This window comes from Daucus carota, chromosome 3, assembly GCF_001625215.2.
Source record: "Daucus carota subsp. sativus chromosome 3, DH1 v3.0, whole genome shotgun sequence".
In the NCBI taxonomy this organism is placed as follows: domain Eukaryota; kingdom Viridiplantae; phylum Streptophyta; class Magnoliopsida; order Apiales; family Apiaceae; genus Daucus; species Daucus carota.
The window spans coordinates 46,402,189-46,425,912 of NC_030383.2; the positions used below are offsets into that span (position 1 = coordinate 46,402,189).

General features: G+C 29.5%; 1 protein-coding gene across 1 annotated transcript; it reads right to left on the reverse strand.

Annotated features, from left to right (window-relative positions):
* Positions 1 to 14: 14 nt before the first annotated feature.
* On the reverse strand, positions 15 to 13,866 carry LOC108214219 (truncated transcription factor CAULIFLOWER A). Its single transcript, XM_017386089.2, has 8 exons — positions 13,332 to 13,866; positions 2,979 to 3,060; positions 2,749 to 2,813; positions 2,103 to 2,202; positions 1,980 to 2,021; positions 1,337 to 1,378; positions 1,145 to 1,251; positions 15 to 301 (listed from the first exon to the last, which is right to left on the reverse strand). The coding sequence occupies exons 1-8, from the start codon at positions 13,514 to 13,516 to the stop codon at positions 196 to 198; spliced, it is 729 nt and encodes a 242-aa protein (XP_017241578.1). The 5' UTR covers positions 13,517 to 13,866; the 3' UTR covers positions 15 to 195.
* Positions 13,867 to 23,724: the final 9,858 nt, after the last annotated feature.

The following is a 23,724-nucleotide window of genomic DNA, read 5'->3' on the forward strand; positions in this document are numbered from 1 at the left end:
AAGCATGCCTAACAGGTCCAGTAACTCCTGTAATTTATATTTCAGGAAGTAGATGCCAGTTTGAACTGTCAATATATGCTGAAAACAAGTGCAGTATCTAGTAGAAATCTCATACTATACATCAGCATTGATGCCAATCAATACATATATTATTACTTATATAATAGCCAAGGGCAAATGGGGGTCCATCTTTTGTCATCGGTTAAGATGGCTAAGCATCCATGGCGGCATGAGTGAACTGGTACTTGCAGAAGCTTGGACTCTAGCTTCTTTCATGGTTCCTAATGCCTGGAATGTTCCGCTGCAGAGTTGAAATGCAAAAATTTAGACAGTTTTAACCTTCCCTTGAGCAGTTTGTGTAACATACAAATAAATACCAAGAAAATAAAGTAAATATATGTCGGCAGTTGGTCAAGAACATACGAATAACATTAGCATAATATCCCGTAGAAAAAAACATTGGCCGTAAAAAATCCTAGGATGATACTAGTACATCCGGCGGTGGAAAAACAACTGGACGCGATGTAATTTTTCGCTGAATGGTATATACATTAAAAATTTAGGATTAAACTGTTCTAACATTTTTTTCTACTGAAAGTGTGCTACTAACATACGTGTGTTAACCCTAAGAAGAAAATGCATTAACCACTTTACCAGTTAAATTTGAGCAAAAGAACTACAACGAATTGTAAAGTTATAACGATCTTTTCTCTGTCAAAAAAATTATTATCCGAATGCCAGATATCCCCCAGAAACTGATTACATCACAATTTATTAAAGTAACAAAAGCCTTTTGTTTGTAAAAGGAAAGGGGGGGACAACAAAAGGCAATGGTCCAACCTAAAGAAAAAATGCATAACCATTAGCTTAGGTCACATCAGGAAGAGATCTTCTTTCTAACACTGAAAAGTATAAAACTATCATGCAAGGACATGCGCACTTGTGCAGATATGCATATGCTGCTATACACTTATAAGTTATAGCTCCAATGAAGAGATGGGCGACTAGAGAAGATTATGAGAACGAAGATACATTCGATGTGCAATTCCAAAGTTGTTTGATTACTCCCCATAACATTTGTTTTCGATTTGCATTTCTGCAAATTATGGTATCTTCTTACTTATCTTTTTCAATAAATACGCACCTCATTGATAAAGGAGGAAATGGTGGTGGAGGGAGAGGCTGAGATGAAGTTTGGCCTGGATTTTCTGGCTCACGTTCAGCCGTTGTTATCTTCTCGTTCTCCTTCATCTGTTTACGTTCCACAACTTCTTAATCATTCAGCTCCTGTTTCTACATATTTAAGCCATCAATGACTAAACAAATACACACTCACCTTTTTTGCCAGCTGATTGTTTTGCCCCTGTAAAGCTCTTTCCTGCTTCAGCAGCACATAGCATGAGTTCATACTTCAAATAGATTCTATTTTCATTACTTATATATGAAAAATGTAAAGTACGGATTATACTGAATTATCTGTCTGCTCCTGTTTGGGCGAGCTTATGACTTATGACTTTAACGTAATTTATGTAATAAGTTGTGAGCTTAAAATGCATATTCGGGTAATTTTGACTTATTAGTGACTTATGGGTAATTAAAAATATAATAATAAAAATAAAAATGATTTATGGGTAATTTACGACTTATGAGAAATTTTTATAAAAAAAAAGTTCAAAATTAATTAAGTCACTGAAAAAAGTACCTCAAATTAACTTCTGGCTTTAAGTCAGTTTCTGGCCTGACTTATTACACAAACAGAAAATTTTCAACTTAAAACGAGAAATGACTTAAAGCCTGGGTTTAAAGCCAGGCAAACAAGCTCTAGGTTACCTGTGCAGTCAAGTAAAAATACTACTCTTGAGTCATGCCTGCTGCAACGGTATTCATATGTTCGTGCAACAAGACATATTATCACAGAAGCATAAATCAAGAAAGGGAAGAGAGGATTAACAAGAGTAGTTTGTACACAGTAGTGTTACCTTTTTCTGAAGCTCTGAAATCGATTCTTGCATAAGTTGGTTCTGTATGAACAATGGTGCATATGGTTACTATATAGTAAGAACTACAGGAAATTTAAAACCAGAAAAGCTATTTCTTTTAACCTTTCTAGTCCGTATACGTTTAAGAGAAGTGTCAAGCTGCTGCTCTAAACTTTGGAGCTCTCTAAGGCTTAAAGGATCCAGCTCTTCTCCCATATAATGCCTGATAATATTGTTTGTTCATATGTATCATCTTTTTGAGTATTTTAGAAGAACAAAGTCAATTTATGAGTAATGAGAGAACCTGTGTGAAGAACTCCAGCATAAAACACAATTTTGTATTAAGCAATTTACTTCGAAAATATAATTTAGCACTACCCTGACCAGACGAAGTGCATTGATTTGCAAACTGTTGTTAATCTGGTCACCAATCCAGAGTTACTAGATATAGGTTACTCAAACCCTAACTACGAGTAAATTAGGGCTCCAGTACTAATCAAAATAAAACCAGCATTCGATATCCATAAAAGAATCAAAATAAGGTAAGATGGGGATTTTTTGATGGCACAATGACAAATATGCTTGTCCTTCGGTCATGAGAACAATCCTAACTCCCCTCTCCCTCTGCGTGATATACATAAATCAAATGCATGAGTTTCTTGTAAGATTTGAACTTTCTATGCTACTGAGAGCCAAGGAAATCAGGGGTTAAACTGAAGGCAATAAGAAGAATTTATGTGAACATAACTATACATGCAGAATTAGATACCTTATGTTCCGTTGCAGGACTTCCATCTTAGCTGTGAGTCTGGGGAACTCAAGAGTCCAATTTTCCTGTTGAGGTTTCAAAACTCATGACATTAGAGAACTCCTGCTGGTTGTACATGCATGCTATAATTCTAAGCAACTAAATTCTTTTCCATCTGCTGTGACATGAGACATGTTACACAACTTACGCTTTAATTAATCTTTGGAGAAATGAGGATGAGCAACACTTACCTGACTGACTTCATCACCTGGTCCAGTAAGCTGTCTCTCTGCAGAAGAGTACCTCTCATACCTTTCCAAAATTGAGTTCATACTATCATATTAAAAGTCACAGAAAATTGGTTAGCTATGCGAATCACTAAGTACTCATAGATGCATGCAGCCAAAAATCTACAAAATTTATTTGGATTTCAGGAAAGAAAGCTCAAGCAATGCACTCAATATTATTCATCATTCATTGCTACCTCATACCAAAAGGAGAGAAAGAAACTAAGACATAATATAAGAAAATTCCATATCAGTAATTTAAGAGCCCTACTATTAGGCAAACAGAAGGCGCGATATGCTGGACTTCAACAAATATACACGTATCATTAATTATCAAATCTTAACACGAATTTGTGAATTAGTAAGAACTAACTTAAATCGTTAATATATCTGCATAATCTAAATGATTAATATATATAGAGAGTCATACTCCACTACAAACCTCGTTCTCAACAAACTAAAAACCACCCAGCTGAAACATCATTAAATTCTAAACAAAATATCACTAAATTCTTCCACAACCCCACCTTCTCCTCCAACCATGCCTGCCTCCACCTTCACTTCCAGCAATTTCATGCCGCCACCCCATCCATGTCCGCCGCCCCTCCATGTCTGGCTCCACCGTATGTACAACTAACGAATCCAACCCACCTCAACCTTCTCCTTCTTCATCTTATCCTCCTCTACCACCTCCACCTGCGTCACCACCACCTCTGTCGTCCGCACCTCCTTCATCTTCCCCATTTTACTGCCAATTTTAAAGACTAAATTCTGTCTATTTATCAACAATTACCAAACAAAGCACCCTGTTGAATCTACTGAAATTCTTGCTCCATTAACTCCTTCCATGTCCACCAATTTCATCTCCACCCCCACCTCCACCATCTCCACCACTACCAGATGCAAGTACGAGAACAGATCTGCAGATTCTCCCCAAATTTTGGAAGTTTTCACTTGCAACACAAATCAATAAATTCTAAAGAGAATAAATTAAATTGGTTTTTAGTTTTTATTTAAGGTTTGATTTGTATTTGATCACTACTCTCTCTCCCTCTATATATATATGAAGAAACAATTAATATATGCAAATACACATATGTGAATGAACTTAATGATTATTTTCATGTAGTTATCTAAATGAATTAACAACATTTACGATATTATTTTGCTAAATATATACATAAAATCTTATTTATGCAAGAATTATGTGATAAAATGCACAATCAAAGATATAAAAACTTAAATATCATTTTTTATGAGAATTTTTATGAGCATACAGACGAATTCGATATTTGTAATTGAATATAGTTAATTAAATAATTATAAATGTTATTCATGAGAATTATTATGTGCATTTAATTATATTTTTTTGCTAAATTTGAATTAAGTATTATAAAATATATATATAGATACTAAATTCTGAAACTTTAATTTCTAAGCGCTAGTAATCAATTTATAATTCAAAAATTGAATAACACAAAACAATACATAATAAACTAAAATTAGTCATATATAAATAATTTGAATTGATATAATATTGTTGTTCAGACCGTTAAAACAGACATTCGATTAATTCAGCATTGGGATTAGATTGAGGATAAATATTTGATGATCTACAAAATCGGATATTTGAGTTGATTATTGATAATGAGACTGTATATCTGATAGTTTGGCTCTACCTAATTATTGAAATTGATAGTATACACATTGATATGAAAATAATAAGAAAATTTGTAGTGAAACTCTGATGGGAGTCGACTCCCTCTCTCCCCTCTCCTCATCCGCCGTCTCCTCTCCCCCTCTATTTCTTACCTTCATGCACTCATTCTAAACAATCTTAGTCACCGCAGAGATCCATATTCTTCTTTCTCTTGTTTTTTTTTGTTTTTTTCTTCAATAATTTTCAATAATCTTCGTCTTTGCATCCATCTCTTTGGTTCTTTTGTGTCTCTTCTTTTCGAGAGGTTTGTGTTTTGGAGTGTTCACAAGAGCTCACTTAAAGATTGTTCAATATACGGGGACATCTGTGGCGCCAGTCTCAGTTGGCGTAACTAACGGTTATGAATAGGACTCTCATCTGTTTGTCAATTGTGACGCTACTATTTTCAGAATTATTGGTCTCGACTGGATTGCTTGGGAATTCTTTGTAATTATTTTTATTGTCAAAAATTTTTATATTTTGTTTGTTAAGCAATCTAAAAATAAAATGACTAATTATTTCTCAATCACGCTGTATTGTAAGTTCGAGGATTTGTCCTGATTGTGTTTCCGTGATTTAATAAATGCATTTTGTCATAAAAAAGAAAATTTGTATTTGTATTATTATTTTGAGTTCAGCATACAAAAGACATGAAGACATGATTATGACAATCTAAAATATTAATAACATATTATTTTTAAATTACGATCAACTAATATAATATTATCGAGACACAATATTTCACAAGTTCATCCAATTTTATATAGTATCTTATATGTCTAATTTACTCGACCATTAAAAATTTGTAATCAAATTATTTTAAAAAAAGATTAAGTTCTTTCAATTAGAATTTACTTATATAAAATCTAATTAAACAGCTATACACTTTAGAAATGTTTAATATCATGAAAATATAATTTTTTTCAAAGTAAAAATATTCATTTGAAAATGCAATTAATTCTTGAAAGTAATATACTCTTTTTAAAAGAGAAAACAATTTAAATTAAACATTCTCTCAATTAACTCATATTTTTTCTATTCTCATAGAATGATAAAAAAATTATTTAGAAAAGTTTCGAAAATCCATTTTTATATATTTTCTAATAAACAACAAAGTCTAAGGATTTGATATTTAATCACTCTTGACTTGACTTCAAATAACCTAATAAATTAATATTGAATCGCTTTTGATTTTAATTTTATTTGACAATTAGATTTCAAGTTATCTAATAATTGATCTTTAGCATAGTTTGTAGATTCTGCAATTTCCTTAAAAACGAAGATTCATATACATTTATCGAAGATGATTTAATATAACTTTTTAAAAATATATTAAAATTTTTCACTTTTATGTATGGTGCTTTTCACTTTTTAAAAATTTATTTTCAGTTTAAATATAGAACAAAACATTTTCTTTCTCCACGCATAATAAGGTTTTCTAAAGTTTGTATAATTGATTATGCGATTAACATTATAATAAAATAAAACAAAAGGCTTCTGATACAATATTGAACATAAAAGATTAGATAACACAAGAAACAGATGTTATATAATTCACACAAAAATATAAAATATCACTGGAAAGATTTTAGAAAGTAAGGAAAATATAGTAAACAAAAAAAATAAACACAATACAGATTATACGTGAAAAACAGAAACATAAGAAATAAAAAAAAATTACGTAACATAGCACATTAATAAAACAAATAATATTATATATATATATATATATATATATATATATATATATATATATATATATATATATATATATATATATATATATACCAACATTCCAGAGAGGGACTCCTTATATGGAGTTACATAGTGCGCCACTATAAATTATCAATTTTATTATAAATTCTGTTATTGAATACATATAAAATGTGATTCTAATATAAAATACTATAAAATATATCAATTTTAAGTAATTTAACACTTAAAATTTGATTAAAAAAAGTATATTTTCGAAACTGATTCTACAACAGAATAATTCTGGATGATTATTTTTCTGTTATAGAATCATGTTGAGATATTGCATAATTTTAGATGATCTTTGGAATAAAAAAATTGTATAACTTCGTTTTCGGTTTAATAATCAAAATTTGCAATTATATTTCATAAAAAATATAATAGAATATATATTATGTATATATTGATAATGGTGTGCTACGTAACTCCATATAAGAGAGTATGCTATGGAGTGTTACCATATATATATATATATATATATATATATATATATATATATATATATATATATCAAATATAATAAAAGAAATTAGTGAAGATATAGAATGTAGTGGATTTGAGTTCTGAGCTCGTTTGTTAAATTAAATAGAATAAGAAATAAAGGTTATTTTGTGTCATGTAATTTTATTCGTTTAATTTGAATTTCTTATATAGGTTCCACTTAAAATAGGAATGTCGTTTATTCAAAGTCATATTTGACGTTTGATGAAGAAAAATATAATAAAATTTATATACAAAATGTGTTAAATATGAATTTCTTATACTAAAACGGAAGGTAAGTACGATCATGCAAAAGATAAATCAAATTTACTTTTATTATTTTCATTATATACATATACAAACCACTTAAATACAAATCAAAATACAAATAAAAAAAACAATCCACCCCTCCATTTGTCTCTCTCATATGACACAACTCAATCTATCTCGTCCACCAGAACCTAGTCACGACTTCGAACATGTCTTGGAGAAACTCGATACAATCTTAAGTGTCAAATCTTTAATCATACCATCATCCCACTATGCCCCATTTTGACCACCTCATCTAGAACCATGTCGAAATTCATTCCCAAAACTCTTCACATTTATTTAATTATATTAGTTTATATTTTATTTGTATTTTACTGGTTTGTATTGAAAAAACACTCTGTGTATGTATATGACTTGAAATATTAAATATTATTAGTTAAATTATTGTATTAACTCAACTAATTATATACTAAAATTTTAGAGATGTTAATAAGTCCAGTCAAGCTGTAGAATAATTTATAAAAGAATTAAAAAAATTCGAATTATGAGATTTTTTTTTTTTAACAATTGACAAGCTCGTGTATATGTAGGGCTGAGCAAAACCGAACCGAAACCGAAAAACCGGACCGGACCGAATAATTTCGGTCCGGTTCGGTCCTAATTTTCTGAAATTTCGGTCTGTTCGGGTATTTCGGTCCGGACCGAAATAAAATACGGTCCGGTCCGGTCCCCATCAAAAAATTTCGGTTCTGGACCGAATGGACCGAACTTTTATATATAAATAATATTTTATTTTATATATTAAATAACATATTAATATATTATACTATTATTATCTATACCTAATATCCTGATCTGCTCTATGCTATACCAATCTGCTAATACCCCAGACCCAGCGGCGCCACGCCTCAAGTTCTCAACCCGAACTATATGAAACACACAGCAGTACTGCTCGTCAGCCAAACTCCGTCACAGCATCACTACAAGTCATTCCCTCAGGTTTAGAGAATCAAAGTAACTCCCTCACAAAGCTTATACTTGTTTCTTCCAAAAATGTAATTGCTGATTTGGATGACACATCCAATGATCAAAAGAGTATATCTGTTGATGGTTGTTAATCATGCTTGCTGGTTTTCTTTATAGTACAGATCTAATTTGAATTTTGAAAAAGTTCGGTTTTGACGGACCGGACCGGACCGACCGAATTATTTCGGTTCGGTTCCGGTTCGGTCCATATGCAAACTTCGGTCCGGTCCGGTCCTGAAAATTTTAAAAATTCGGTCTTCGGTCCTTTCGGTTCGGTCCGGTTCTGGACCGAACCGACCGAATGCTCAGCCCTATGTATATGTATCTACACTATTTTCTCGAGAAGTCTTATTCCTCAAATATCTCATTAATATTGTTCGTTAGTAGTTTTAATCACGAGACTATTAGCAATTATGGTTAGAATTAAAAATTACTCGTGTTATATATAATATTTGTATATAACAAATTTATAGTTATAAATAAAATATTAGTTCTACTCATTCACAAATATACATAAATAATAATTTTATATTTTATTGATAAAAAATAAATTCAAATCTTGTAGGTTTAATATTGAATATTGAGATTTAAAATTGAATTTGACAACCTTTCAAAATGCTGCTGAATCCATAGACAGGCAATAATAAAAGATATTTAATAAGCTATACGCAATCGTAACAACATGATATACTCAATTATCTTTTGAATTAGCTATATTAGGCTCTTTAATCATTATTATAACTTATCATATGTATCTTATGCATCCATATCTAGCTACTGATTGTGGTACATGATTATAATTGTTCACACATCACAAATTCCCATGTGAATTGGTGGATTTCTCATAATTATCGTGACTGCGCACACAATTATTTTTATAATAAGAGATTATGATGCTACTACCGAGTACAATCATCTATCAGATCGTCATCGTGATGCAATTATATGACATCTCAATTGGACATGTATATTTTTAGGTTTCATAAATTTGACTGCATATTTATAATGATATCATGAGCGAATTAGGATCTTCCATATTTAGATTGTATTCTAATTATTTAGAATGAAGTTATGTTATGTAAAATAATTATACTATTCGGTAGAATATATTATATATTTTAAATTTTAGTTCAACAATTAAGAGCATTAATTGGGATATATATACAAGTTTAATTAATAAACTTATTCACCAGCTAATCAAACTTTAAACTTTTTTGCAAACCTATAAACTCTTTTCACGTACATTTAACTGAATTTGCTCGCGACTATCAACTCCACTCCATTCTAGCCATGTTCAGCTTGTTTATAAAATCTAAATAGGTTCAAGATCAATTGTTTATGGATCAAACTGAAATCCTACTTTTTTTCCTTTAGTTGAACGTCTAGTTATATGTGAGTGTATTATCTCAAATATATTGATCCCTTACTTCACACATGTTATAAGCAGGGTGTCATAATTCGGATACAGATCTGTCTATATTCGTATTGGGATCCGAATCCGAATCCGAAAATTCATATCAATATTTGAATCCGAACCGAAATTTTTTAAAGGATAATAATTGAACCAGATCCGATGAATACTATTCAGATACGGATAACCTCCGGATCCGATTTTTAATCAGATTTTTTATTTTTATATTAAAAAAATTTAAAAAATGAAAAATAGGAAAAAAATTAAAAATTGAGTTATGAATTAAAGTCATTAAAGATAATTTTTTATTTTAAAAATTTATTTCTATTTATCTTTCAATATAAATCTATTATCTTTAGATATTAAACTCGAATGATAATATGATATATATCTATAATATCTTACAATTATATAAAATTTATATAGATATATTATTTTATGAATACATATTTAAATATACACACTATAAAGTTATAGAATAATATATACACACACATATAATATCTAAATATCATATATATAATTTCAAATTCGGATACTATCAGATACAAATATGCCTATATTACCGTATTCATTGTCGGATTCGGATGCGGATAATATCCACTTTGTTTCTGGTATGGATAATATCTTTATCTCGAATATGAATGTAGATGTTTCGGAAAGATATCAGATTTTTTTGAATTTTTTTGACAGCCTAGTTACATGTCAGCCCTCAGCCTCATAACGGCTTAAGCCATATTATTAGTTGATATTATGATAATCCATCCATAAATACATATATTTTTGGGAATAGATCACAGACATACAAATATTATATTATTCTATTAACAGCTTTTTATCTGTCGAAAATATTAACATTAAATTTTTTGATATAAATGCCAGGAGTTAAGGGTGTCTTCCGGTGGAAAAATCACTCATCACATATTTTGTACCTTCTAACTATTTTTTCTAACCGATAATATGATGCTAATAATTATTGTTGTGACAACCCTGTAGGTATAGTTTTTATTAATTAAGTTGTATGAATGTTATTTATGTCATTTAATCGAAGATTTCCACAAAAGTTATGGCTGTTTTCATAATCCATCAAGGTCGTTTTGGGAAGAGAAATACCGATTATGGTCGAAACATATAAAAAGCAAACTTTACAATTTACACCAAATTTCTTCTCGTTTAAAGGGTCATATAACTTATGTGTACAAAAAGACAGTAATTAAGGCTCAATATGTGAATAACCGTATAAAGGATAAAATCTCTGAATCATGTGCTTCTAATGCAATTTAAAATCTTGGTCGAGGCTTATATTCCTAAGTTGTCTTCTTTAATTCATTGTGTTTGCTTTCTTGGTTATATGTTCTATGTCATTCTGGTCTACTTCGTTGATTTATTGGTTCTATGTCCTGGTTTGAATATGTTTGTTGTGTGTAACGGGGTTGTTAACTTGCTATATTGAACTTTGCCCTTGTGCCAATGCTCTAAATAATCGTTTTGCTTCTTATGATAGACTGCTTGCTAAGACCCAGACTTCTATTAAATCAATATCTAAATATCAATGTAATCTTAGTATTAATCACAATTATGGTAAAAGGTTTTGTCTCACAATTATTAAGGCTATGAAAACACTAGAAAAACTACAGACAATTATCTGGTAATGAAAAGCTTACGATCCTGATTCTGTTGAGGAAACTTGTAGTCTGTACGGCTAATACCGGGGAGATCAAGATTTCATATTTAACTAATGACATTTGCATGTGTAAGCTTTCTATGATCTGTATTCAAATTTCCCCTTTCTTTTCCTCCTAACCAAATAAATATCGAGCATGTGATAATAACCTACTTATTTGAGGTCAAATGATGACCTCCCTTTTCCACAATTTAATCCTAAGCCCGACCACCCATATAATTAAAGATGCTTGTTACAGCTTCTGCCCAACAGATTACCTATTTCAGGCACGTATTTTCAATTTTTCACAATGAAGGCCTCTATTAGTTGACTAAGTAAATTATTATATGATTCGAAAAATTAAAATAAAAGGAGAAATTTTGTTATTTCGATGAAGTACATATTTTATGCTATCGATAAACATAAAATAAAATATGCTATTATTAAGGAACCTATGCAGTATGTTTTAGGTTCGAAGTTTATCACTTATTTTATGTGGGAATAATTGTAGATTTGTAAATTTGTAGTAGAGCCGTTCTTTTGTAGGCCTCCGTAGAACTCTAGCTTTTAAATTGAACTGCCAAAGAAAATTTGTTCATCCGAGATGTTGAGGGTTCGATCCTTGCCATATACAAGATGCGTGAGTTTGTTAATTACCAGAAATTATATGGGAGAAAAGCAATTACAATTGTTGGGTTATTCAAGTGAATTGAGACCAGGAGTTAGCTGCAGAAGATGGGTTGAGTAGCTACCGGATCGATTACCTTGTGCTTGGGCCATTTGGGTAATTGGAATCCAATTAGATGTGTACCTTATCACAGTACCATATTGTGATAATATGTTGAAATACACATGAAATTATTGAAGATGACTATTAGCCTAATAGTATATAGAAATAATGGTAAGATCTATAGTACAGCTCAAAAAAAATTACTTATTTGTTTAAGTTTCGTTGAGTACGAGATATAAGACTAATAAGAGGGAGGTTTATTATAAAGGACCCAAGTAATAAATATAATTAATCTCAGGCAAGACCTAGTTATCCATATATAAAAGTACCAACACAGCTGCTTATTTATATATCTCACAGTACGGGTGCAAGCCATTACTCTTTGAAATGGTTAAGAGGCGATTGAATAGTTAGAAACCTTGCGACTATAGTTAGCTAGCAACCTTAAAGGAGACAGGTGATACGAGGTTTACTCTTAAGTAGTAACTCCCCAGCCCAGGTATGTGTTGGGAGCATACCTCTGAGCTGAAGAGAGGGATTATTGAATTCAGTCCGTACTGTTATGTTGACCATTCTGAAGCTCACACATGTACTACCTATACTTGTTAGTACCAGCCTACATCTATAGCTACTGCACTCCTTCCGGTTTACACCCGGACCGCCCATTAGCCACCTAGCTAACATCTGTATTCTGTACTATATCTATATATCTCATCAGAAACACAACACGGGAATATATATATATATATATAATTTTAATAATAATAATAAGGACGCAACTAGTTTTTAAAATCAAGAAAATGTGTAATTTTCTTTTTTCTTATTAGAATCATTTATTATTTTTTTGAAGAATAGAATCGTTATTATTATAATATATTTTTAGTGTTCATCGGATACCCCTCTTGTCTTGGTAAAGAGACGGAGACGACCTCCGTCGGGGCATGAATCATGATGCTTGCATGACTATAAGGTAAAACATGATCATGTGCAGCTGAAGTAACAGCTGTTTGTTTATTCGTGAACACAGTACTAATTAAGTAATTCAAATAGATATTTTTCACATGAAATGAAAATTCCAAAAAAGCAAGTGAATAAGGAGATAAAACGTACACGCCCAAACTTGTGAAAGAGCAAAGATGACATGAAATAACTGTTTGATCTATATGTAGCAGTACTTGCCAAAAATAAAGTAACACATACTCTTACCATATCCCAGAAACAATGATAATAATTCAAATTCGAAAAATAGAAATTCGAAATAAATAGAAAAAGCACAAGCCAAGTACCTTGAATCAGTGGAGTACTCAAAGAGCTTTCCTTTAGTAGAGAAGACAATGAGAGCGACCTCGGCATCACACAGAACTGAGATCTCATGAGCCTTCTTCAGCAAACCCGATCGACGTTTCGAAAACGTGACTTGCCGGCTTATCTTGTTCTCGATCCGTCGGAGCTGAACCCTACCTCTTCCCATCCTGATTTCTTTATGCTCCTCTTCTTAAAAATTATATTATTCAAGTAACCCTAGCTACTGATAATTACTTTACAAAGCGAGGCTACTTATATATAAATAATATATATATAAATATATATAATGGATGGAACAAATTCAAAGTGAGCAAGGGAGAGAGGGGGGATTCATTAAGGAAAGCATCTATCTATATATCTATCTGTTATCAGTGTCTGATACATGTGTGTGGCTTTCTACTTTGGATCAAAAGAAAAATGTTGTGAGAAGGAGCAACATACAAGAAAAGGCATGTGTGCATATTTATAGAGTATGTATTATCTTCTTTTAAACATATGGTCTGTATTTGTAAGCATATTTATGCACACAAACTGCTTCTATCTATATATGGTTTATACATGGAGAGAGTACTACAGGTCAGGATCAGCTTCTTTTTATCTTTTTTTCTTTTTTTCTAAATAATCAAGATCAGTTTTAACTGAGTATTAATATATACTATTCTCTCGATCTCAAATTCCATGTCTGTTTGAGTTTTTAAGAAGTGGAGCGACTAATATATAACTATATATTATAATTATTTATTTAAAAATTTAAAAAATAGAAAGTCATATTTTAAAATATAATTAATGTACCTTTCAATTATATTTTTTTAATTTTTTAATTATATAATATACATATGTATTTGAGTCAAAATATTTAATCTGACTATTTGAAAGATAAAAATGACATATATCATCAAACTAAGATAATATTTTAACTACAACATTTTATGAATTGAAAATTGATACTAATATTCTATATTTTCATTTCACTTGTATATTAAAAGGAGAACAGAAAAGGACACGTAAAGTTGAAAATGCAAGACAATAAAAATGGGAAAAGGGTAGGATTAATAATAGAAGTAGTCTATAAACAACAAACAGAGGGGTGGGATAAGAAAACCGGGGTGGTATTAAGATGATGCGTTGTCGAGTTGTGATAAGAGAAAGTACTGTACTAGGTAGTCTTATTTTTGTCCACAAAAAATGGGGCCGTACATCCTACCCGATTAAACGTTACTCCCTCCGTTTCTTTTTTCTTTTCCTGTTTGTGATGTCGGTACTGTTCATAACATGAGACAAATTATTAATTTACATCTAATCTATAAAACTAAATATAGTCATGAGTGATCTTGTTAGATTCGTATTCACGAGTACTTTAATACAGTGAATTTTTTATATTTAATGCTACTACGAAATGAAAGATATTAACGATTAAAAGTATGTGTTGGCAAACGTGAAAAGTACAAAGAGGAAAAGTATTTAGAGACGGAGCGAGTAATGTATTCCAGTACTCTATTAATAGAAGTGGCCCCGCTCACCAGTGTCATTAACGTCTCTTATTGCTCATTTTTTTTATGTTTCTGTTTTGTGCAGCTGACGGCGCCCTTTCTTTAGTTACATGCCCCCTCTACTTCACTTTGATTCCAACCTAGTCCAGGGGCCGGGGCCGATGAAGATGAAATACAAGACGATTATAAAATGTCAATATGTCATAAAGTTGGGTGAAAATTTAATGGCTCGGAATTAAAATGTGGGCCAGTCAACTTATAGAGTTTTTCTAAACCAAATATAAATTCGATTCTATGATCCTGTCTTTATTCTTGTCATTATATAGACTAAAGCAGGATCAGCCCTGTCTACTATATCTTCAGTTTTTCACCTTAACGGTGCCCTCTCCTGATTCCTCCTCTATCCACTCCTCGGAATGATGCTCATCATGTTGTTGTTGCTGCTGCTGATAGTATCGAAAGACCACAAACAGCATAAACACTGCATCCATGCATATTTTCAAATAATTAGTTACTATGTTATAACCAAGAATATCTCCTAGTAAAATGCTAATTTTTATGACTATCAATTCACCACGAGAGTGCTGAAGGAAGATTACTAGCATAATCAGGGCCGTGCCTGAGATTTGAAGTGCCCTGTGCAAAATGTAAAAAATGTGCCTTAATAGGCTAAAAATATATGAGTACATGCAATAATAAATATTGACACAAAACTGTAAAAATCATATTACAATTAAAGTGCATAACATATTTTTTTTCAAATTATAAAAATTAACTGAAAATTGTAAAAAAATAAAACAAATACATAGATAATATAAAATTATCAGAAAATTGTTTTTCTAGCATTTTTTGAAGCAAACCCACTAATAATATTTTTATAGTCTATATTTTACAACAAATTATTTTTATAGTCTACATTTTATATTTAAATTACTTGTTGTATATTTGATATATATATATATATATATATATATATATATATATGCATGTATAAATTAAAAATGAATATAATTTAAAATAAATTAGTTACTAAAGATTGAATCATTATTTTAATGATATAATTACTGCATATGGTCATCAAGAAAGAAAAAAAAAGTATAAGTAGTTAAATTAATTAACTTTAATGAAGTTATTGAAGTTAGTAGTTAAATTAGAATTTTATCTAACTGTGACAATTTTCAATGCAATTATTTTTCAATACAAGTATTTATTTTTATTAACATGATTATGATATAATTAATACTTTTTTAGAATTTATATAACTTATTCAAGATAACATTTAAAAATTATTGAAATGTATAAAACTTTTCAATTTTTTTTCATTTACAATTTTTTAATCTTAAAAATAAAATTTACTTTTTTTGCTGTTTTTTTCATTTTAACTATACATATATATACACCTACATAAAAATTGTGCCCCTAATATTTGAGGGCCCTGTTCCGTTGAACAACCCGCACACCCTCAGCCCCGGCTCTGAGCATAATATTCACTAGGCTAACTTGGGGCCAAAGCAATTACAGAACCTCACGTTAAAGCCGATCTGAAATTAGTTTCTTATACATAATTCAAAGAGGAAAAGATCGAGAGAGAGGGGCAATTAAGAAGATGGGTTTGTCACATGATGCTGCTACGACTTTCAAATCTTATGGGGTTCCTCATGGCTTAACGGGTATGCCCTTTTATTACAATTATTTACAATATTCTTTCTTTTTCTCGTGATTTTGAGTGGAATTGCGAAAGGTGTTGATTTTAATCTTGTTTGTTTGTGTGTATTTGTTTGTTTGTTTAATCCCTGTGTTTCGTTTGTTTTTTGGTGTTTTTGGCGATTTTTCATGTTACATGTGATACGCTTCGTTGTTCGCTTCGCATACGACGAGGCAACTTGATCGATAGCATAGTGGTGGTGGCCGATGGTGGCGGTGACGGCGGTTTCAGAACGGGATCCGGATCCGATTTCAGAAAGGAAAGTGCGTTGATTGTGCCTTAATTGAGGGCGGTAATTGTGCCTCGTTAATTATGCCTCTTTATTGAGGGCGTAAATTGTGCCTCAATTATTGAGGGCGTAAATTGTGCCTATTTATTGAGGGCGTTAATTGGGCCTTATTTGAGGGCGTTAATTGTGTCTTAATTAAGGATATTAATATTTTATTATGATGCCTTAATTAAGAGCTTAATTGTCTCAATCATGAGTTATCATGATTGTGGGAATATTTTGATGTAATCTGTTAAATATATCGACTTATATTCTTTTTGTTTCTCTTTTATTTTCAGGATTCTGGGAAGAAGGCCGGTTTTCTTTTCGGACATTAAAGTTTTATTGTCTAAATTTCCCCGGTCATCTTGCATGTCCGACGGTTAGATAATAAGCTTTCTTGAATGAAAGAATTATTACGGTGAATTGCCGTTTCTCGTTGAGATTTATTCTCATTTTCAAAAAAAAATAAAAAAAATAAATATAAATTCGATTCTCGTTTATTTTTTGTTATAATATATTTATTTATTGTAAAATCATCCTATTAAAGGATCCTTAATTTAAAAATAATATAATTTTAATGTTGAATTTTCAAATATGAACACATCAACCCGATTTATCATTTAATCATGAAAAAGAACTTCTTAGTTACATAATTGTCAAAAAAGAACACATTTTTAGAAGCTAAAATTACACACCGCTGCTCGATCGGTGCACTGACTCATACTCCCTCTGTTTTTTAATACTCCACCCGTCTTAATTTATAAATGTCTTTTGGAATAAACATGCATACTAAGAAAAAAGTTGGTTGAATATGATTTTATTGCATTTAATATTAATTAGTGCATTGATAAGTGAGAATAGAGTTGAGTTTCAAAAAAATCACAATAAATATAGGGATTTAATTTATTGAGAAATGAGAATTATGTTGTCTTTCAAAAAAGAAACAATTAATATATTGATAAATTTGTATTGAAAAAAGAGAGCGACAATTATTTGGGACAAATTTTTTTCCCCAAAAGGAACCTATAAATTGAGATTGATAGAGTATATGACGTTTGACTTTTTGGCACACACTTTTAAGTGTTTTGACCGAACAGTTAAAAGTATTATTTTTGAAATTTTATTTTTCCGAATAAAAATATATAATCAAAATTTTAATTCATAAAAAAATCAATTAAAAATAAGAATTTTTTATTATCCGGTCAACCCATATAAAGATACGTGCACAAGTCAAAAGTGACATATAAAAAAAATTGAGGAAGTAGTAGAACTAAATGCGACTAAAGGTTGGTTGATTTATGTTAAGCCTGGCAATTTGACACGTAACACGCTAACACGAAATGACACGAAAAAATGGATATGAGTTTTGATTTTCGATACACGGGACACGAAAGTACACGAACATGAAATTACGCGATAGATTTCGTGTCGGATATGAATTCTCATTTGGGGTACACGAAATACACGAAAGTACACAAAATATTTGTAGATAATATTTATTATATATATGTTATGATATATTAAATATATAATTATGTAAAAATTATATATTTATATGCATGTGTGGATATATATTGTAGATACATTAACAAATTTATAGAGAATTGTATACAAGTATAAATATATCATTAACATTTAATAAAATTATAAAGGAAAATATATATTAAATCTATTTTTTGATTTAAAAAATATATTAATATTTTTATATATAATATACACGAAAAGTACACGAAACGTTTCGGATCGGATACAGGTTTCAGATTAGATACACAAAATTAATAACAGGCGGATACGGGTTTCACCTTCGAGTACACGAAACACGAAAATACACGAAACGAAAGTATACGAAACGAAACGATTGTCACCCCTAATTTATGTTGTTCAACGTGGTGAGATTTAAGGATCGCAATATGTCTAATCATAATCATAGAAGATATAATAAGATATTCTCTCCGTTACACAATACATGTTCACTTTTGAACAAATGACGCAAAATAAGAAAAATTAATTTTTGTAAAAATCTTTCATTTATTATTGTATTTATTGCATTGACCAAGTATAATATGTGGCATATATTTGATCTTGGAAATACACATATTGACTACACTCTATTGAAAGTTGAAATAGACAAGTAATTTGAAATAATTTTTTGTACTCAATAGTGGACATGTAATATGAAACAGAGGGAGTATAATAGTATTTAAATTATAATTTAATTTATATATATATATATATATGTAATTCGATTCGAATTCAAAAATATCTGTAAATAAAAATTTAACAAACCGGACCAGCAGATTTCAGATCGAATTCAAACATACCCGAAATCTAATTTTTCCATATTGGATAATATATACCCAAAATTCAAAATCTGAAACCTGAAATTCGCAATCCAAAATCCAAAGTTGAAATCTGAAAATTCAAATTTTTTAATATTCAATCATCAATCATCGAATATGTATATCCTACATATTTCCTGATATGCCGGATTATAATCAATATTTAAAATATTAAATTAATAATAACTGTAAAAGAAAATTACACATATCTCACAATCATGCATTAAATGTTTAGCGGTCTCAATCATTTTTCAACCAGGTGAAAATCGTTTTTTAATTAATAAATTTATAATATATTAAATAATCTACAATATTATGTATTCAGTATGACATATATTGAGTATGACATATATTGGATTAATTATTAACTAAGAAAATATTTTATAATATTAAATAATGTATAAATTATAACATATTATAATATTTAATACAGAATATGTAATATATTCTTAGACTTATATATATTGTATATTATAATATATAATAAATAAAATTTCATATATATATATTATTTTTTTTATTTCAGCATACTCAATATCCAAATTCAAATCTAAAAATTTTCAAGTTCCAGAAAATCAAATTTGATAAATCTAAAATTTCAAATTGCAGATCAGTAACAGAAGAAATTATTTTATTTATTGTCTTCGAATAGGATAATTTTGCCATCGACCATAGGATTGCAGCCCGATGAAGTAAACATAACATATATCTTACTTGTTCATTTATACAAGTATTTAAAAGCACAACTTTGACAAACTAATAATTTAATAAATTATATACTTATATATAATAAGCGTAAGGGAGATAATTTGGTCGCATGGTCCTATGGTCCAAAAGCTTATCATCCGTTGGATCGTATATTGAACAAATAAGCACCGTTAGATTAGAACAAAATTAAATTCTGTTTTATAAGGAAACTGACATCTACTTGCATGTTTATAATTCCTTTTTTGAATCCAAAACAAATTCTGTCTTTCATGTGTTTTTGGTTTTTTTTTAATCCAAAATACATACTTCCTACAAATTTTAATTGTAGAATCTTATAAATCGCATCGTCACAAAATTATTTTTATCCCATAGGATCGTATAGTGAACAAATAAGCACCGTTAGATTAGAATAAAATTAACTTCTGTTCCATAAGACAACTGATATTTACTTGCATGTTTATAATTCTTTTTCTGAATCCAAAACAAATTCTGTATTTCACGTGTTTATGATTTTTTTTAATCCAAAATAAATATTTTCTACCAATTTTATTTGTAGAATCATATAAATCGCACCGTCACAAAATTATTTTTATCTAATATATTTTAAAATTAATAAGCCCGATTTATGTGAGGAACGAATACAAATTTTTTTTCTTAATCCAAAACAAATTCTACCATCTTATTGCATGCTTATGATTCATCTTCTTAGGGGTCATTTGGCAAATCTGAATGAATTATATCTGATTGAATAATATAGCTGAATAATCTGAATCAATAAAATATCTGAATGCTGAATAATAAATACCATTTGACATATAAATTTTTATAATATCTGAATGATTTTATTTTCTAATTTTTACTAATTTATTTGAATTTAAGTAATTGTCATATAGTTATTATTATTATTATTATATTATTGAATGTAATCATAATTATTTAAACTAAAAAATTGTAAAAAGAACTTTATGAAATAAACAAATAAATAATGAAAGAATCGTTCAATAAATTCATGTAAATAAGTAATAACTAATTCATAAGTGTCAAATATTTTTTTGCACATCATAAAGCTACAAAATTAGCTTTCATTTTTCTCCCCCTAAAACTATTATCTACGTGATGCTAATTCTGATATATGCAGTATTCTAGCCAGCTGAACTGATGAGATAGGATTTTAGAAAGGAATGAATCAGCACTATATGATTCGCTCAGCTCCCTCAGAAAAGATTGCCAAATGAGATGAAGCAACTTAATCGGTCATTTAAGTTTATTAAGCTTTCATTAAGCAGTAAACAAATGGGGCCTTAATTCAAAACAAATTGTGTTTATCAATTTTAATCTCGAACCATTAAAATTTTTTGAAAAATATTTAAATCACATTATAATAATTCTAATATAAAATACATTTATAAATATAATCTAATAGGAGTTGGCGTCACATATTCTACTTAAAATAATTTAAAATTTGATAGAAAGAATTTAATAGTTTGGCATGATAAATATAATTTTAATTTATTATTTATAAATTAATTTTTTTCACACCATTTAAAATATATTTAAAAAGTTTATAAATAATTAAAAAGCTCCCGTGCCTTGCACGGGCTATAAGCTAGTATTAACAAACGGTAGATTACGTTAAAATTTTGTATCATAAAATGACTTACAACTTTTATTAGATATATATTCGATAACCAATTTAAATTTGAATTGCAAGTTTGAAAAGAATTTTTAAGATAGCAAACAAATCCTGGGAATATGACAACTCTTCTCTGGAACGACCGTTTCAAACAAATTCGTAAGTTGGGACGTCGCATTCCACTGTTTGCTTTCAGAATCGTTGCTCTCCATCCTTTTACGATAATAAAACCTATACTAATTTGACAGTAATTTGATTACTTTCATTTTCTGTTTCTCTCTCTTTATTATATTCCTCACCCTATTAGTGAAAGCTGTGAAATATAGTGCAAGTTCTTTCTTACACAAAAGTGTAAGGACCAGTTTGTATGGGCTTAAAACCCGGATTTTAAATCATCTCTGACTTTAAACTGAAAAATGTATGTCTGTGTAATAAGTCAGAAGTCAGCTTAATATCAGAATTAAGCCAGAAGATGACTTAAAGCCAGAAGTTAGTTTGAGGTATTTTTTTCAGTGACTATTTTTTTTTTTTTGAGCTTTTTTTGATAAAAATTACTCCTAAATCATAACTTACTCATAAATTAATTTTATTTCTTTTATTATATTTTTAATAGCTCATAAATCATTAATAAGTCAAAATTACCCAAACAGACATTTTAAACTCTCAGTTTTTCAAATAAGTCACGTTAAATCATAAGTTACGTTAAGTCATAATCCATAAACTCAACCAAACGGGCTCTATGACTTATTTTTTTATCAAAAACTTATCAAACTGCACTTTTATAATATAGTTTAAAAGGTATAAATAAATATGAATTTTATAATTACATTATATTTTTAAAATATAAACACAAAATAAAAAAGAACCAACGTATTTTAAAAAGTTCGATGATTCACGTGACTAAAGTCCGGTGTCTAATCTAGTTTTGAAATGTGACCTTCTAAAACTATAGGAAAATCCTAGCCCTTTTTCACTTTTCTCCGTAACCGCCTCTTTCTTTTCTCATTTTGACGGTTTTCACCGGTTTTTCGGTAAAAAAATCCCCAATCCTACCGTTTAATTACTTGTTCTTTGGTTGTTTTTACCCGTTTCATTGATTTTTCTTTTAAGAAACCTCTTTTTTTTGGCAAATTTTCTTAGATTTGTATCACAAAAACTTTCGATTTCATTCTTATTCGCTTTCAGATGTTTTTTAGATTTGTGAGTGGATCGATTATTTTCTGGTGTAGGTTTGTGGTGCAGATCTAATCATTTTAGTTTGCAGTTGGATTTTCTCTCGTGTGTTATAATTATAGTTTGATTTCCCTACCTGGTGAGAGTGTGTGATTTTTCTCTCTTTTTGTGAGAGTTGGTTTGGATTTATTGATAAAAACCTTTTTCGACAATTGTATTTGTGGTTGATAGCTCACGGATTTTTTTTGGAAAAGATGATGAAACACAGAGTAGTGATATATAAATATACCATCATCAATTTCAATATCGCTTTTTTATCTCATCTTGGATATTGAGACAGACGTGTTAATTTCTTCTATGTTTGTTCGACTCGATCATTATTATATATAGATGTCGTATGGCTGTTATTTATTAAATTATCTTCTTCTCTTAAAAAAAATGTGACCTCCTAAATATTTTAAATAATCCGATACTTTTGAGATTTACGTGTTACAATAGTTACCGATGATGCTTATTGTAATAGTGAAATGATGTTATTACTTTTAGAAAGGAAAATGTTATATCCAGAGAAAAATTTATTTTTCTGAGCAAATAAGTATGAAAAGACAAAACTGACCCGTGCATACACAATAATAACAAATGAAAAAAAACAATGTGAGAGTTAATTTCGTCTTTTCATACCTTTTCAGTTGTGGATATAAAAATTTGCTCTGGATATATAAATTTTCATTTCAAGTTTCATGTCCAGTCTCAATTTATTTCGAGATCAAATTGATCTAATTTTGACTGAATCATATAAATTATATTTATATAATTCTAGAAATCTAGAAATACATTACCTAATATTATTTATATTTGTAATAGTGTATTTTTGTAAATTCTTTTATCATATAATATATGTAAATTCTAACCAAAATTTAGTGAACTTGGCGAAAATAAAAATATAATTCGAAATTGAGTTAGTTTAAAACATATTAAAACCACCATAGAAGCGGTGTACCTATGTTTATGATTATTTGAGCGTGGCACATGTAAACTCGATTCATCGGACTAAT

What these genes read in the sequence shown, in the direction of transcription:
- LOC108214219 (XM_017386089.2), bottom strand. Translation starts at nt 13,516, where the DNA reads ATGGGAAGAGGTAGGGTTCAGCTCCGACGGATCGAGAACAAGATAAGC. An exon ending in GAGTACTCCACTGATTCAAG is followed by an intron (nt 3,061 to 13,331) that starts GTACTTGGCTTG and finishes TTAATATGATAG; the next exon opens with TATGAACTCAATTTTGGAAA. An exon ending in AACGTATACGGACTAGAAAG is followed by an intron (nt 2,022 to 2,102) that starts GTTAAAAGAAAT and finishes TTGTTCATACAG; the next exon opens with AACCAACTTATGCAAGAATC.